This window comes from Curcuma longa, chromosome 1, assembly GCF_044706935.1.
Source record: "Curcuma longa cultivar G26 ecotype Majalengka, Jawa Barat chromosome 1, ITB_CL_G26_1.1, whole genome shotgun sequence".
NCBI classification, from domain to species: domain Eukaryota; kingdom Viridiplantae; phylum Streptophyta; class Magnoliopsida; order Zingiberales; family Zingiberaceae; genus Curcuma; species Curcuma longa.
Genome location: NC_133861.1, coordinates 7,716,215 through 7,730,808, shown reverse-complemented (window position 1 = coordinate 7,730,808; position 14,594 = coordinate 7,716,215). Strand labels below are relative to the sequence as shown.

The 14,594-nt window shown below is 42.9% G+C and overlaps 4 protein-coding genes and 1 pseudogene across 5 annotated transcripts; 1 reads left to right on the top strand and 4 right to left on the bottom strand.

Moving 5' to 3' along the window:
* The first annotated feature begins 646 nt into the window (after positions 1–646).
* Positions 647–4,734, top strand: LOC141839193 (transcription factor PIF3-like). The gene is made up of 8 exons (XM_074726890.1): positions 647–724; positions 852–2,010; positions 2,099–2,200; positions 2,323–2,388; positions 3,601–3,666; positions 3,737–4,183; positions 4,349–4,409; positions 4,508–4,734. The coding sequence occupies exons 1-7, from the start codon at positions 657–659 to the stop codon at positions 4,349–4,351; spliced, it is 1,911 nt and encodes a 636-aa protein (XP_074582991.1). The 5' UTR covers positions 647–656; the 3' UTR covers positions 4,352–4,409; positions 4,508–4,734.
* A 1,129-nt stretch (positions 4,735–5,863) lies between these two features.
* Positions 5,864–8,273, bottom strand: LOC141847162 (beta-carotene isomerase D27, chloroplastic). 2 transcript variants are annotated; one of them, XM_074735153.1, is made up of 7 exons: positions 8,249–8,273; positions 7,716–8,098; positions 6,936–7,028; positions 6,691–6,752; positions 6,381–6,487; positions 6,142–6,237; positions 5,864–6,067 (listed from the first exon to the last, which is right to left on the bottom strand). In XM_074735153.1, the coding sequence occupies exons 2-7, from the start codon at positions 8,079–8,081 to the stop codon at positions 6,021–6,023; spliced, it is 771 nt and encodes a 256-aa protein (XP_074591254.1). In that variant the 5' UTR covers positions 8,082–8,098; positions 8,249–8,273; the 3' UTR covers positions 5,864–6,020. The 2 variants fall into 2 exon arrangements, with proteins under 2 accessions (XP_074591254.1, XP_074591247.1); XM_074735146.1 differs by lacking the exon at positions 8,249–8,273 and adding an exon at positions 8,158–8,212.
* A 450-nt stretch (positions 8,274–8,723) lies between these two features.
* LOC141823499 (uncharacterized) lies at positions 8,724–10,235 on the bottom strand (annotated as a pseudogene).
* On the bottom strand, positions 10,136–11,095 carry LOC141839584 (histone H1-like). The gene is made up of 2 exons (XM_074727368.1): positions 10,912–11,095; positions 10,136–10,784 (listed from the first exon to the last, which is right to left on the bottom strand). Exons 1-2 carry the CDS (start codon positions 11,056–11,058, stop codon positions 10,341–10,343), a joined length of 591 nt encoding a protein of 196 aa, XP_074583469.1. The 5' UTR covers positions 11,059–11,095; the 3' UTR covers positions 10,136–10,340.
* A 676-nt stretch (positions 11,096–11,771) lies between these two features.
* Positions 11,772–13,163, bottom strand: LOC141836452 (transcription factor PCF2-like). Its single transcript, XM_074723949.1, has one exon. It carries the CDS (start codon positions 13,161–13,163, stop codon positions 12,099–12,101), a length of 1,065 nt encoding a protein of 354 aa, XP_074580050.1. The 3' UTR covers positions 11,772–12,098.
* Positions 13,164–14,594: the final 1,431 nt, after the last annotated feature.

Below are 14,594 nucleotides of genomic sequence, written 5' to 3'. Positions count from 1 at the left end.
TCTAGAATTTTAGAATTTTGTTGACGCACACACAATTTCATGGCCTAAGGCTTCAGGATAAGAACTGGGAGTCAGTACCTTGAGAATTCGCGCTATGTTGCCAGAAAGCAAGACAAGACGTGGATAAGCAAATAAAGTGGAAAAGGAGAGAGCAAAAAGAGATCAATTACCTGGCTTTGTGCCCTTGGATTCTGCTCTGCTCTGCCAACTAATGGTGTTGTGATCAAGGTCCAGCTGCCGATCAGCCAGGAGATATCACCATTTGGAAGAGTTTTCTTCAGGAATTTCAAGTACTGGAGGTCGCGTCCTGCTCCCTTCAGCCGTTTTTGCACGGTCGAAGCCTTTTTGCTATAATTATTATTCTCCTCCTTTGGAGTCTTAACTTGCTGTTAGTGTCTTTGCGTCTGCTCATTTTCCTCCTCTGGGTAATATTTTGTGCTCTTTCCGATCCATTTTCTGTTTTGGGCGAGAAAGTTTGGATCTTTCTTCTGTTCTAGTAGGAAAAATTGAATCTTTGGCTGAAATATGTTTGCGTTGCTGCTGCAGGTCACAGTGGATGCCTGTAAACTGTGAGATCTAGAAGCTGAGCTGAAACATTGCATCTCTTTGAGGCAGAAAAAAATAGGCTCCAGTTCTATCATGAACTCCTTCCGTGGATGATGAGGCAAGGGCAAGAAACCACACGACCAAAGATGACAAATGGCTCATCAGATCTGTTCTCTATGTAAGTGTACATCTTACCCAAGTTGACCTGCTGCATGACTTGTTCAATTCTGTTCATGTTTGTCGTTGTGATCCATTGCATGCTCCGGTTTGATATCTTACCTTATCTTTAATGGATTTGTGCCAAGACCTGACGATGAATTCACTGAGTTGGTATGGGAGAATGGCCAAATTTTGATGCAGAACCAGTCAAATAAAGGTAGGAAGAGCTCTTGTGTAAGTAGTGGCTTCTCCGCCCGGTATGGTACAGTGCAAGAAAAGGAGAGCAGGGAAAAAGTTGGTAGTGAGTATCCACCTTCAAGACATTCTACCAACAATGGAGTGAATGCTCAAGATGATGATGTTGTGCCATGGATCAGTTATCCGATCGAGGAAATTTTGCCAAGTGAGACTCTCCAGAATGATTATTGCGCTGAGTTCTTGAATGAGTTCTCGGCATTTGATGTGAATCCTCTTTCAACGCACAGGAGTAATGTTGCTGGAACCGGTCGAACTGCCGGGTTAGGGCAAGAAGCTAGAAGCTCAAACAATGCGGAGCATGGCCATGTTGCTAAACCGCCTGTTTGGAGTAGTTTGGGTTCAAGCAGAATCAGGGCCAGCCATCTGCAGCAATGTCAAGCTTCAGCTCTTAATTCAAAGTTGACAGTAGTTGACATCAGAAGTAGTGATGATAATGTAGCTCAAGAACTGCAATGCCAGGATGTGATAGACAGAAAGTTTCAGAATCAGGAACTAGCAAGTTCCAAGCAGATGCAGCAACAAGGCCGTATGGGAACTCTGATGAACTTCTCACATTTTGTAAGACCTGCCGCACTTGCCAAGGTCGGCCTCCATAATGCTGCTGGACCGCAAAGCATTGAGAAGGCGTTGACTCCAAGCAGAAATCCTGTCACCTTGACACTTGTTGAAAGTACTAGAGGTGGTAAGGATGCTAACAAGGTACCTGGGCAATCAGGCTCAGGTCCACACAGGTTGGAATTCGGATCAGCCACAAAAACCCTTCAAGGCAGCAACTCTGTTGAATTTTCCAATAAAATTAGTGCGGGAGATACTCTGAGGAACAATACTGAGAAGCACACTAAATTGCTAGATGATCTTCCAAGTTCAAGCTTTGCAGCCAGTGTGGCCTTGTGTAGGCATGACATCAGAAAAGATCCTGAAGCAGTCATACCATCTTCGTCTGTGTGTTCAGAGAATATCACTGGAGCTGCATCTAATGAACCAAACCATGGTGAGAAGAGAAAAGAATATGATGCAGAAGATTCTGATTACCTCAGCCACAGCGAAGTAAGTCAGAGATAACAGCACAAGTTTTGCCAAATATCAGGTTGTATCAGATTTCACTTTTAAATTGTTTTGAGGCAAATACATGTAGGATCTCCAAGATGAGTCCGTCAATATAAGAAAACCACCAAGTGGACGTGATGCAAGAACAAAGAGAAGTCGGACTGCAGAAGTTCATAACTTGTCAGAAAGAGTGAGTACATGAGCATAATTTGTCACAGATGTTCTAAAAAAAACAGATAAACTAGCCGAGTTGCTTTCTATTCCTTTGATTGGGTTAATCACAGACTGAATGCATACACTTTCTATATGCAGCGGAGAAGGAACAGGATTAACGAGAAAATGCGTGCACTGCAAGAGCTTATACCTAACTGTAACAAGGTAATCTATATTTTAATTCTTTGTGGTAAGTAATATCATAGGTTTCTGCTGTTGAGTTAAATGTAAATGTCAATAGTATTATAGATCTACTTGTAATATTTAGTTAGATTAGCAATATAGATGGAAACAGAGACTATCAAGGAAAAATAATCTAATTAACCCCCTTAACCTTGTATCAGAGCCCCCTTTTACCTGGAATAATATTGGGCCCCCTATGGTGACATATACAAGCGAGTAGAAAGTGACAAAAAGAAATAAAATTCCACCTCTTAATTTTAAATCTCCAAATGAGGGTCATTAAAGTATCTTTAAAATATCAAGAGCTCTCCTATCCAAGGTAGTGTTTGGTACACATGAATGGAATGACATCAGAATGGTCCATTCCTGTATGATTGTATTTCAATATTTGGATAAATAATTTGAGATGGAATGATGCATTTCAATAAATAATTCATTCTACTCAATCCATTTCACACTTTAGAAGAAATAAACTTCCATTCCACTTCATCAAATATAATGCATATTGACAAACTAACATCTCAAAGTTACAATTAAGATAAATTAAATGAGTGAATTGGGTAGGCTAGTTAGGTCAATTAAGTCAAGCAAGTCGGGCAGGCCAAGTGGGCCACACAAATATGGTTCAAAATCTCATTCCTTCCTAGGGTTTCAATCCCCGCTAGTTAGGTCGGAAAGAATTAGATAAAAAAGGGTTAAACATAGATTGAAGAATACACTAGATATACCATTTTAATCTTATAGCCAAAGAAAGGATCAATGAAGCTGGGACATAATCTCATAGAGCCAATGAAGCCTCTACTTCGGCAACCATGCTGCTATATAAATAAACTCTAATTTGGGTTTCATGAAAGAACAAAGGACATTGCGATCAATTGTCATTTCATCAAAGAGAAAGTGTATTTCAGTGATTCATCAACTCGTTCATCAAGTCTAATGACCAACTAAGGGACTTGTTAATCAAATCCTTGTAACAAACTGAATTTTGATAATATATTTAAATCACTTTGAGGAGTGGTGTTGACCTAAATGTAAGTATCAATAATATCATGGGCATACTTATAATATTTATTTGAATTAATACCATACACAGGTAGAGGGGATTACTGAGAAAAAATCACCTAATTTTATTCCAGTAAGAGTGTCATTAAGTAAAATAAGTATAAGCTGATTCAAGTGTATAATTTCTTGAAGGTGGACAAAGCTTCAATGCTTGAAGAGGCCATTGAGTATCTTAAAACACTCCAGATGCAAGTTCAGGTAAGAACTTTACTAGATGAATTTGTCAAGTTTGTTTGGCCACACTCAGCAATTGTGTGATATAAAGCAGATCATGTCCATGGGAAGCAGGCTGTACATGCCACCCCCTTTGATGTTTCCTCCAGCAATGCAGCACATGCATGGACCAATGGCCGCTCATTTCCCTCCAATAGGTGTTGGAATGGGTTCAGGCATGGGATTAGCCCCAGGTTGTCCCATGATTCCAATTCCACCTATGCATGCATCCCAATTTCTTTGCACTTCAAGTTCAGGGATACCTGGCTTGAATGGAGTACCAGGGCCTGTAAATCCTTCGATATTTGGAGTACAAGGTCAGGGATTTCCAGTTTTGATGCCCAGACCACAGCAGTTTGGTACATTGGCAGGGTTTTCTCTGAATACAAATGCTGAGCCTGAGGTACATACAGACAATGCTGTTGGAGTTGCTAGTGACCAGCAACAGCAGCAGAACTTAAATGTAGAACCAAGCACAAGTACAGATGAAACACATGTGCAGGTATCCACCCAGATTCATGATTGTCGTGTGCACCCCTTTATTTAATCCAGATATATCATGCTCTCTAGATTTCATCTCACTTAGCATCACATTATTAGATTTCACAAAGCAATCATGCTTAATTCTTGTTTCCATATATCAACCATTTCCATTGGTTAATCGCAGTGACAAAACACCACATGTCTGTAAGTAGATAGATGGAGTATTCAGATTGTGGTAGAAGAAGGTATGTCTTTGTAGATACTTTGAATACAAAATTTTGAGCAACTTACTAGCAATAAAATGATAAATCGTATGTATTGATATTCCTCAAGTGGTTAACAGGTTCCATTAACAATGGACACTACTTGTGAATCTCACATGGGTACCCCATGGAAAAGATGGTGCATAAAATTTGCCAGACCTAGTTCTCTAACAAGGTTTAGCGTTGCAGCTCTGGCAAATGTAGCTCGCTTGCTGCCATCTAGTTCTCTTCCCTAGTAATATATCCTTGCTTATTTTTTGTTGTTGTATGCTTGTTTTTGTGGGTAATCGATAAACTTGTTAGTTTATATGCCAAATGGATAATGTGATGAATTAGAGAGTGCATACATAACCAAAGGAAAACAGAAGGGTAACAGACGAGCAGGCAAGTTTATTTGCCAAACAAATATTTTGATGAACTAGAATGCCTAACACTATTCACGGGGAAATCAAGAGATTGTATAAGGGCTATCGATGTATCTACTATCGCAACAAGGTCTGTGCACAGGAGGCTAAGCAGAGGATATCTAAGTGTTTCACGTCATGGTGTTGAAACATTTTGTTCTACGCCGTGTGTCCAGGGTTCAAATATCAATCTCTAAGTGATCGAGGACAATCAAAAAGAAACAAAAATGCTATTCTTCAGCATTTTGGTGTAGTTTGCTAGAGAGCTGCATTGATCGGAGATATCGTAGGCTACGGGCTACTCAAGAACATTCGATCGAGTAATCCGTACGTTTAGCGGATAAACTAAATTCAAAAGGAGGCGGTACTCACAGATCGCGAAGTGCGGAAACACCGTCATCGTCTTGGTTCTCTTCTGCTTGAATTGAAATGGGCACGAGGCATCGGAATACGCAACGATGCAAGCGAAGGACGTTCGATTTCGCCCAATGGCGTCGTCCATTAGCGATCGAGGTCGAAGAGAAGAAAGGAAAGGGCGACGAGACTTGGAAGAAGGCACGCCACACAGTGTGTTAGTGGGCCTTTAGTTAGGAATTGGGCCTTTAGGGCTTAAAAGAATAGCCCACTTTTGCTCCATTAATTTTTAAACATATTAATTTGTTCAATAATCTAGTCTAACCAGCTAATGATCGAGTTAGGATGTGTTTACTTTCAAATCCTGACGAAGCCAGTGGTCGGTGGGAAACTTCCGATTTACCTCTTCACAAATGGTCGATCACCTCAGAGATGTGGCTACTGGGATTATCATTTTTTTAGAATGTGTTTATTTATGAGGAAATTTAATTCCCTCTCATCGATTACTTCAAGGAATCATACATGTAAAGACTATATACTTTAGCAAAAGTGAAATCCGTTATCCCAACGGTTTCACATGGTCAGTCTCACAATCATATGTGAGAAGGTAAATCGAAAAATTACAATTGACCACAACGGAAAGACTATATACAAACTATAGTTCTAAACACTTGATGAACTGCAATTTTTATTATTTGTTTCCTTAAATCATGTACAATATAAAAATAATAATAATAATATGAAATTCATACATATAAAATTTGGTTTAAGCATTTGGCATAGTGTTGATTTTGAAGCTAGTGTCTAGTGTTGTTTGCTGTTATGCTGCTGTTGTTTATTGAAGTTTTGGGCAAGAGGGAGAGCTGAGGCTGGCCATGGAACCTGTAGAAATTAGCTGGGAAGGTCACAAGAATGGATTCCAAACTACTCGATGATGCGAGAAGTGGTCGACTTACAGATATCGGCATAGCAAGGCTGCTTTGAAGCAGCATCTTCTTCGATAGGCGGCGGCACTCGACCGTACACCATTTCGCAGCTCATATCCTCAAAATCTGCAGTTTTTAACCAGGCAAAGAATGCTAGCTTAACCATAATGTGTGCATCTTAATGGTTTTGTTGAGATACAATCAAAATTCTACATTGAAAATACATGAAAAAGATCTTGAGATTATAAGATGAAGATATCTATACATACTTGGGTTCATTGTCAAGGGTAGTCCGAAGTCATTGGTGAAGAAGTCTTGAGTGGGCAACTTGCACATGTTGACACACATCCCGACGCATCCACTGTTCTCCAAGTACCTGAAAATGTGCAGCATAAATCACTAAAAATAAGAGATCTCTCTATTCGAACCCACACTTTTGTCTGCTTTTTCATTTGAAATTATAATTTTGCATGTCAAATGCACTAAAGATGGATGAACAATAGCTCTTCTGTTAGCTCTCATTTGATAGGGAAGAAACCATGGAAAGGAGACATGTTGTTGCTAGAGAGGAATGCACACCTGCACTTTTTAATAAGCACTCCACTTCTTTGTTTCACTCCATTGACTTCCACTTCGATGACCTGAGACACAAGGAGCAGTCCAAATAAGTAGAAGAAAAAAATCTTGAAAACATCTCCTATTTTACAGAGATAAATTATTGTCTAACAAACAAACAAATCCTTAATCAATTAAAGGTACGATCAAAACAACTGATAGCATGAGATGTAACATAGATTAAACTTGAGCAAGTAAATAACTAGTACCTCAGATGGTCCAACTAACCAGTGGAAGAAAGGCACTGTTAAAGCAGCATTGAACTCTGCTGCCCATCTCGTTGGAGGAAACAATTTCCTGAACTGGAATTAAAAACAAATAGCCAATCAGTAAACCTTCTCTTTAGCAGTGACCTTTCAAACTTTTTTTTTTCACAATTATCAATAATTCTTGCTACAATTAATAGTGAGCTAGGTTCATAACTTGGTCTACCTCCAACAACCTTCGGCCTCCTAGCTCGACTGATTAGTTCAATTTGCTTGGTTTACCTACTTGTTCAACCAACTTGGTCTAAAAGACTCATCTATCTTGATAGGTTTATTCGACCTTGCTAGTCAGCCCGATCTTACTAGCTCATCATTTGATTTCCTGATCCAACTCGTTCGCTCGGGCTTAGTTTGCCCCTCTTTAACCTAACCAACTCATCTATGGAGCCATTAGGCCTTACCAATTCACCCGATCTTACTAGCTCAATTGGCCAATTCTACCTACAATGGATCAAAGTGGGGGTTGAATGAAGTAAGGATATCTATTTTCTGAATAACTATTCTTAGAAGAAAATAAGAAATAACTCTCTCTAAACCACCACAATTGCAAGGACATCATAATTCAAAGTTCATTTCTAAAATCAAATATAGAATAGTTATTTAGAATCCATGAAAAATGAAATCATTATCTTCTTCATCAATCGAGTATACTATAAAAATATACTAAATTCTAGAAAAATGAGATACCAGTGAAAGAAACACATAAACAGTTATATTTGGAACCTGTGCTGGAGCACCAGGAGGGAGCATGGACAGAAGAACCTCCCTCACGACCTCCAGCTGCTGCTTCCTCGACCTCCCCATCATCACTCTCTTGGAAACATCTACAAAACTCTCATAATCCATATCCCAGAATGCACGCTGTTTCTTCTCCGATCCAACAGCTGCAAACTTCTCCATCTTCCGAGCAAACAACGACATGAAGAGTTTCTCAAACAGCCCATCCTTGTATTGTGTCTTCTGGCCCATCGGTGCCGGAACACCAGTCGGCCCTATGACCCCTGCACACCGAATGCAATAGTTGTGCGCACCACGGCCGTGCCATTTTGCAATTGGAAGCTTTGTCGTTGGCATACACAGAAGGTCCATTGCACTCAGGCAGGAACCTAGTTATGTATCAATTATGATGCAGTGATTACAGAGGCAAAAAGTAGAAGTATATTACCATGAAATGAGTGATGTCTGTATAGATGTTTCATGAAGAAAAAGGAAAGAAACATGAAACATGAGTTACAGATTTGAGGAAGAATACTGACCATAAGAAAGTAGGGTTAGTCTGGAACATGGTCCAAATTCTCTGGAAGTGAGCTCACAGTTGTTTGTGTGAAGTGAGATTGAAGCTAGGGGAGTTGATATGAGGCCAGGGGATGAACAACCTGGCCATGCTCTTGATCAGTCATTTAATTTATATGAAGCAGGATAAAGAGATTCATTGCTGCCACACAGTTGAAGTGATAGGGACTTCATTTGTAAGGCCTACACCTGCACAAGTCCATAGCAACAAAACATGGGACCATTAAAAAGCAATGCAATATTGGGTTTTAGATTGTCTAGGAAAAGTTTTAAAGTAATACACAAAGTAAGAAAGTAGGATGAAAAAATTATTCAGATTTTGGATGAACTTTTAGGTCTTCACTCAAAAACACATAATCTTTTTTTTAACCATCTGGTAACTTTCAGTAGAAAGATCTGCAAATTCAAGAAACATAACCAACTCTTCAGCATCCCTCCTCATAACAAAAAAATGAAGAAAATTTGTTTTTTTTCATAAAAAAGGTCCTCCTCCTCTTCCTTCTTCTTCTTGGGTTTGACAAAGAACTCATGTGCGATATGGCTAGGATGTGATCACCTCGATGTTGGGCCGATGCTTGGACACCAAGTGTTGTATCTTCAGCATCCCTCCCCTCCCGACAGTCACTTTGCTTCCTCTGTTGTCCTTCACAACTGCAATGTTCGATGTCGCTGCTTGGAGAAATTTGTACAATGCGACGTTATTGGCATTGTCAAGGGGAATCTGGCAAGGAGAGTAGATACCTGTTCCAGACAGAGTGATCACACCGGAATGCAATCAGAAGATCGGTATTTGCATAACACAGGAACTCAATCTGTCGATAAGGGTGAAGCTTGTATGAAGCTAACATCAGTTTTTTGATGAGTTTGATATAGAAACTTCTCTAACCTGCAAGTCCCCATGACCTTCACCAGTTCACCTCTAAATGTCAGGAAGGAGGGTCTGGTTGTAGGCTTATCTGGATGCTCGAACAAGGCCGGTCATTCAAGATCGTCGACTGCTTCCTTTAGAACAGAAGACTAAACGGCCATAGCAGTGTTGAATTAAACCATGGCTAAATCACCTTAGGATGTTTTGGCAGCTGGGGAAGATTGGAGACCTGCCTTCATGGGCCAAGATTTGGGGATGGAGGTTCAAGTGTTCCCATATGTATCTTTCTAAACAAAAGCACCTAAACTGACATCAAATAGATTACTCACATCACAAACCAATAGCTTACCAGACAACTATACTTCAACCTGCTAAGAACAAGGAGGAATCCAACCACGCTGTACTTTAAAGAAAGAACAACTGGTTTTTGAACATAGCAAAGTAGAGATGACAGGACTACTAACAATGGATTAATCTGCACCCAATGGAATTTAACAACCAATGAATTCATAGAGACAGAACCCAAACTGCCTGATGAATTTACACATACCTTCACAATCTAACCTCTGCGGCAATGGAATTTAGCTTTACAGATACACAAGCAAGAGAAAGAAGAAGATTACTTCAAAAGCAGTTGCATGTCCGGACCGGGGTAACGGATTTCGATGGCAGGGGAATGCCCAGGAGTGGAAGAGATGTTGAGGCAGTCAACGAACAGGCCTAAGCTCACGCCGAACCTTGGTCGTCCCTCCGCCGCATACTCATACGCAAGAAACAGCTGCCGAGAAACAAAGCCACCATTTTAATCCCAGTAAAAGATGCAGATTTTAATTCCATTTTCATCGATTATGGAACCTCACGCTTCAGATACACCCTGGCCTGGAGGAACCCAGACTCTTGTTAAGCTTTTAATATCATTTCTTTTTAGATATCTTTCGGTGCAAGATCGAATCTTGTTAGGATTTCCACTGAGAAACACAGATTCTGATCAAGATTATCGATTAAAACAAGATTGAAACTGCATAAACTATGCACAAGTAGCAGCCGCTAAGTCGCCAGACACAACTACAATCGAAGTTCATCTATCCACAAACTACGACGACGACGACAACGACGAATCAAAACTAGTTTATCTACAAACAGAGCATCGTCTGCGAAGACTCAACGGAGAAATCAGAGCAAAGGCATCAAGCCGCGGCCTTTCGGGCCCTCTTCGCCGCAGGGCTCTTGATCGATTTAGGCTGCTTTGGTTTGGGAGAAACCAGCGGCGCCTTTGCCTTCTTCACCGGAGCTCTTTTCTCCTTTGAAGTTTTCGGGGCCTTCTTCGCCGCAGGTTCAGAAGGCACCTTCCTCTTCCTCGTTTCCCTCGGCTTCTTCGCCTCCTCCACCAACTTCTTCTCTGGTTTCTTAGCAACCTTCTTCTCGTCCTTCTTTCCCGACGACGACAGCTTGAACGAAGCCTTCACCTTCACTAGTTTCCCCTTCGTCGTGAAGTTCTTTAGTTGGACAGCCAAAACCTTCTTGAAGTTCTCCGGAAGAACTCCCTTGTGTTTCTCCTCCATGAACTTGGCGATCGCGTGGGGGCTCGATCCAGTCTTCCCGTTCAACGCCAAAATCGCCTCTTTAATCATCTAAACACACACACAGCACAGAACGCCGATCAAAAACGTAAAACCCCACTTAAAAATCAATCTTTCCAACAATAAGCATCAAATCGCCTACCAAAATCCCAAAGAGACGAGGCTTATTAGTTCTCACCTGGAAGTAAGGAGGGTGTGCAGGGGCGGAAGACTTCGAACCTTTGGGCTTCTTCTCCTTTGTAGCTTTCGGCGCCCTCGCCTTCTTCTCCTTCCCCGGCTCCGCCGCCTCCGCGGCGACGACCTCTTTGGCTTCGACGTCGGCCATGGCTTCTTCCAAAGACAACCGATGAAGAAAAATTACGAGGACGACGGCTTTTATAGTGGAGAGTGGAAGTTAGTAATCGACACATGCTATTGGAGGAGAGAGTTGGCACACGGATCGATGCTTTATCTAATTATCCTGGCCGTCCACGTGTACGGCTACGATGGCAAGCGGTAGGGATCAAACCGTTGGATTGTGTTTGTCATAGAGTATCAAGGCGATAACTGATAAGAATCAAGAGGTGGGAAAAATCGGAATTTCAAAAAAAAAAGGCTTTTTTGTCTTTCTGTAGCAAGACTAAATTTTTTTTTCTTCTTTTTGTTAAATATATTTGTTGCACGAAATATTGCATTTCAAAAAAGTTTAAACACTTGTTATGGTCATTAATAATTTGAACATAAATAAATAAATAAACTATTTCACTATTTAGACAAAGTTTTTCATCCATCGAATAATGACTTTGATTATCGGACAGAATACGAGAGTATTAAGGAAAATCTACAAAAAAAAAAAAGACTTCATTGCAAAGTAAGCGACAATGTAATCCATCGATTATAATTCCGTGGCTAATCAATTATGCGACTGATTGTAATGTTATTGAAAAAAAGGATCGTCCATAGGATTTGTGCTAATGCTTTGTTGCGCATAACGGCAAAAGATGCGGTTCGACCAAATGAGAGATCGTACATGGCCAAGCCAACAAGGAGTGCGTGATCTAGGTTAAAATATGATCAAATTGTGTCACGCTTTCTTCAAACGAGGTGGGCCATGCGAAACACGCTCATGGAGCCCATGGGGTGGGCCCCACAGGACACGCTCCACGGAGCAACTTTGACCGCGACCATGACCACCCGAGACGTGGACCACCAACAGACAATTTTAAACAGGGTTGAAATTTACACCACCGCTCACGTGCGCACGTGGGAAGCTTTTCTCTTACCTTACCCATAAAGTGAACCGGAGGAAAGGCCGGATTTTTGTCGCCTAAACTTCTAATATTAGAATTCAATTAGGAAAAAAATAAGGGGCGAAGTGCAAAACCTTCAATCCGCTGCTCCCGATTCCGACGACGACGCCTCCTCCTCCTCCTCCTCCTCGTCTTCATCCTCCTCGTCGTCTTGCCCCTCCGCCTCCGGCGGTAATCCCATCAGTTGTAGCTCTTGCTTCTTCTTTTCTGTAGGTGCAACCGATTGTTCGAACTCGCCGGAGGAGGAGCCGCGGAAACCTCCCAAGGCGCCGCCATGGAACACTGCGGTCGCAGCCGCCGCCGCCGCCGCTAGGGGCGGTGTCCCGGAGAGGTTTATGAATTGCGAGGCCGGAGGGAAGGCCCATATCTGTGCAGTCTGCCCTGCTGTCTCCGACACTGCCGTAGGCTGCGGCAGCATCCACAGAGCCCCGGGTGGGAGGACTCGCCCTCCGCCAGAAGCGGGAGCGGCCGCCCACATCGGTACAACTCCCGTCGGGGTGATTGGCGCTAGCCCAGTGGATATCGAGATGGCGCCTCCCCCCTGGAGTAGCGGATCATGAACCGGGTAGAACGCCGCCGCGATGGGGGCGAGGGAGGCGGCCGAGGCCGCGGACGCGCGCGACGGCTGGAGCTTCTTGCGCCGCTTCGCGGCGGCCGCGGACTCCTCCTCTCCGGATGTGGAGACCAGCCCCACGGAGGAGGAAGAGGTAGGGGCGTCAGTGGGGATCTTGATCGCGCCGTCGACCACGGTGGCAATCGCCGGGACGGTCCCCGTCCCCGTGGCGGCGATGATGGCGGGCTCGGCGTGCTGGAGGAGCCAGCGGATCGTCTCGCCGTCGGACTTGTGCCCTAGCTCCCGGGTGAGCTGGAAGATCCGGGCGGCGCACGCCGCCGGCATCCGGATGCGCCGCCCCCGCCCCTCCACCTTGGTGTGCCGGTCCTTGGTCCTTGCGGCCGGACGCCGGACGATCGGAAGCGCGCCGAGGCCCAAGAACTCCATCGGCTCCGGTTTCGGCGCGATCATACGATGGCCCGGAAAGGCCGCCGCCGCCGCTCCTCCTCCACCGCTTCCACCTCCAGCAGCACCGCCCCCCGCTTTCCCGGCGCCGCCGCCGTCTTCCTTCGTCGCAGAAGCATCCATGGCAACCAACAAATTAAACCCTCGAAGCCGAGCCCCACCCTCCTTTTTATTCATTGATCGCGCGTGAGCTGGTCCCACAACCCCAGATCGGACGGCTATTAGACAGCATCGCCCCGCCGCCCCAGACAACTCGTGCTGTGGGCCGCCCGATCCGGGAGGGTCGACCGCCTCGGGCCTAATGGGCGGTGGCCCCAACGCTCTGGTGGCCCCGCCTAATCTAAATGCCCTTTTCTTCATGAGTTTCTTCGTCGTTTCGACCAAGGGGGGCGTACGTCTAGATCCTTGTCTCAACCCAGACAGCATACACCATTCCCATCCACTTGCCCGTGACGAATGTGCTGATTACGTCATGAGCTGTCTTCCTTCCTCACATGCATGTCGTTAGCTAAACAGACCATCCGAGACCCGCAAAACCTTCAGCACGTTCCGGTATCTGTTCAAGGTCAGGGAGTTGGGAGACGAACGGGTGGGGTCCTTTCTCAATGGTGTGGGTTCGCGAATGGGTAGAAAATGTGGGTGGGGATAGGAGGGCAGGCTTTTGCGTCGGGCAGGTGCCAGCTGGAGACCACTGAAGGAAGGGGACCACCATCTTAGTTAACGGCGAAGCCGAGGCCCGAGGGGCCCACGGCCAAGGAGCATCTCTCGGGGATTGGGGGAAACTTTTGTTAATACTTTTTTTTTCCTTCATTTTGTGCAAAATATTTTTAAAAAGGTTCTGCACTTTTTATTTTTTGTTGTGCAAAAAAAAAAGGAAAATGAATGATAATATTCCAAAAGGAGCAAAGACATGTTTATTCTCTGAAGATATTGTCTTTATCCCATTCCAAATGTAGTAATTTCTTAAAACATTATTAGATTAAATTATAAACTTTATATTTGTAATAAGATTGATCTTTTATGCAATTTGAACTACAAGAATGTAGTGACACTCACTGTCCAAACACAGATTCAAGATGGAATGACTCAGTAAAGAAATTATGATCAAATATTTTTGATATATTCAATCAAGTCGGTCTTTAATAGATCAATTACTTTCAAAACAGACTTTTTTTTGAATCGGGACTTCGAGACTTCCATTAGGTTGACTTTTTGAGGATGAGAGTAGGGGTTCTTTCGGATCGGTTTTTAATAGATCGACTTTCTTTTGATCAGGTCTTCTTCAAGTCGATCTTTAATAAATTGATTATTTTCAACTTTTAGAACGTCAAGTAATAAAAAAGATACTTAGAATAAAGATCTAAAAGGTAAAAAAAGGAAATCTTGATAAGGTTTCTTAGACATTCAAGTCAGTGAGAAAATAAATAAAAAAAAAAAATAAATAGAGAGTTTTTGTTTTGGTATTGCAATTGATTATCTTTAAATAAAAAGTGACAGGATGATCTTAATTTTCAAAAGATGATTGTAATTGGTAATTAACGCTTTAACAACCAC

Excerpts from the sequence above, each read along its gene's own strand:
- LOC141839193 (XM_074726890.1), top strand. The coding sequence starts at position 657 with ATGATGAGGCAAGGGCAAGAAACCACACGACCAAAGATGACAAATGGC. Across the intron at positions 2,011-2,098 it reads ATTACCTCAGCCACAGCGAA|GATCTCCAAGATGAGTCCGT; the intron begins GTAAGTCAGAGA and ends AAATACATGTAG. Across the intron at positions 2,201-2,322 it reads TTCATAACTTGTCAGAAAGA|CGGAGAAGGAACAGGATTAA; the intron begins GTGAGTACATGA and ends TTCTATATGCAG.
- LOC141836452 (XM_074723949.1), bottom strand. The coding sequence starts at position 13,163 with ATGGATGCTTCTGCGACGAAGGAAGACGGCGGCGGCGCCGGGAAAGCG.
- LOC141847162 (XM_074735146.1), bottom strand. The coding sequence starts at position 8,212 with ATGTTTCTTTCCTTTTTCTTCATGAAACATCTATACAGACATCACTCA. Across the intron at positions 6,753-6,935 it reads GGTTAGTTGGACCATCTGAG|GTCATCGAAGTGGAAGTCAA; the intron begins GTACTAGTTATT and ends CTTGTGTCTCAG. Across the intron at positions 6,488-6,690 it reads GTGCTTATTAAAAAGTGCAG|GTACTTGGAGAACAGTGGAT; the intron begins GTGTGCATTCCT and ends GCACATTTTCAG.
- LOC141839584 (XM_074727368.1), bottom strand. The coding sequence starts at position 11,058 with ATGGCCGACGTCGAAGCCAAAGAGGTCGTCGCCGCGGAGGCGGCGGAG. Across the intron at positions 10,785-10,911 it reads CACACCCTCCTTACTTCCAG|ATGATTAAAGAGGCGATTTT; the intron begins GTGAGAACTAAT and ends GTGTGTGTTTAG.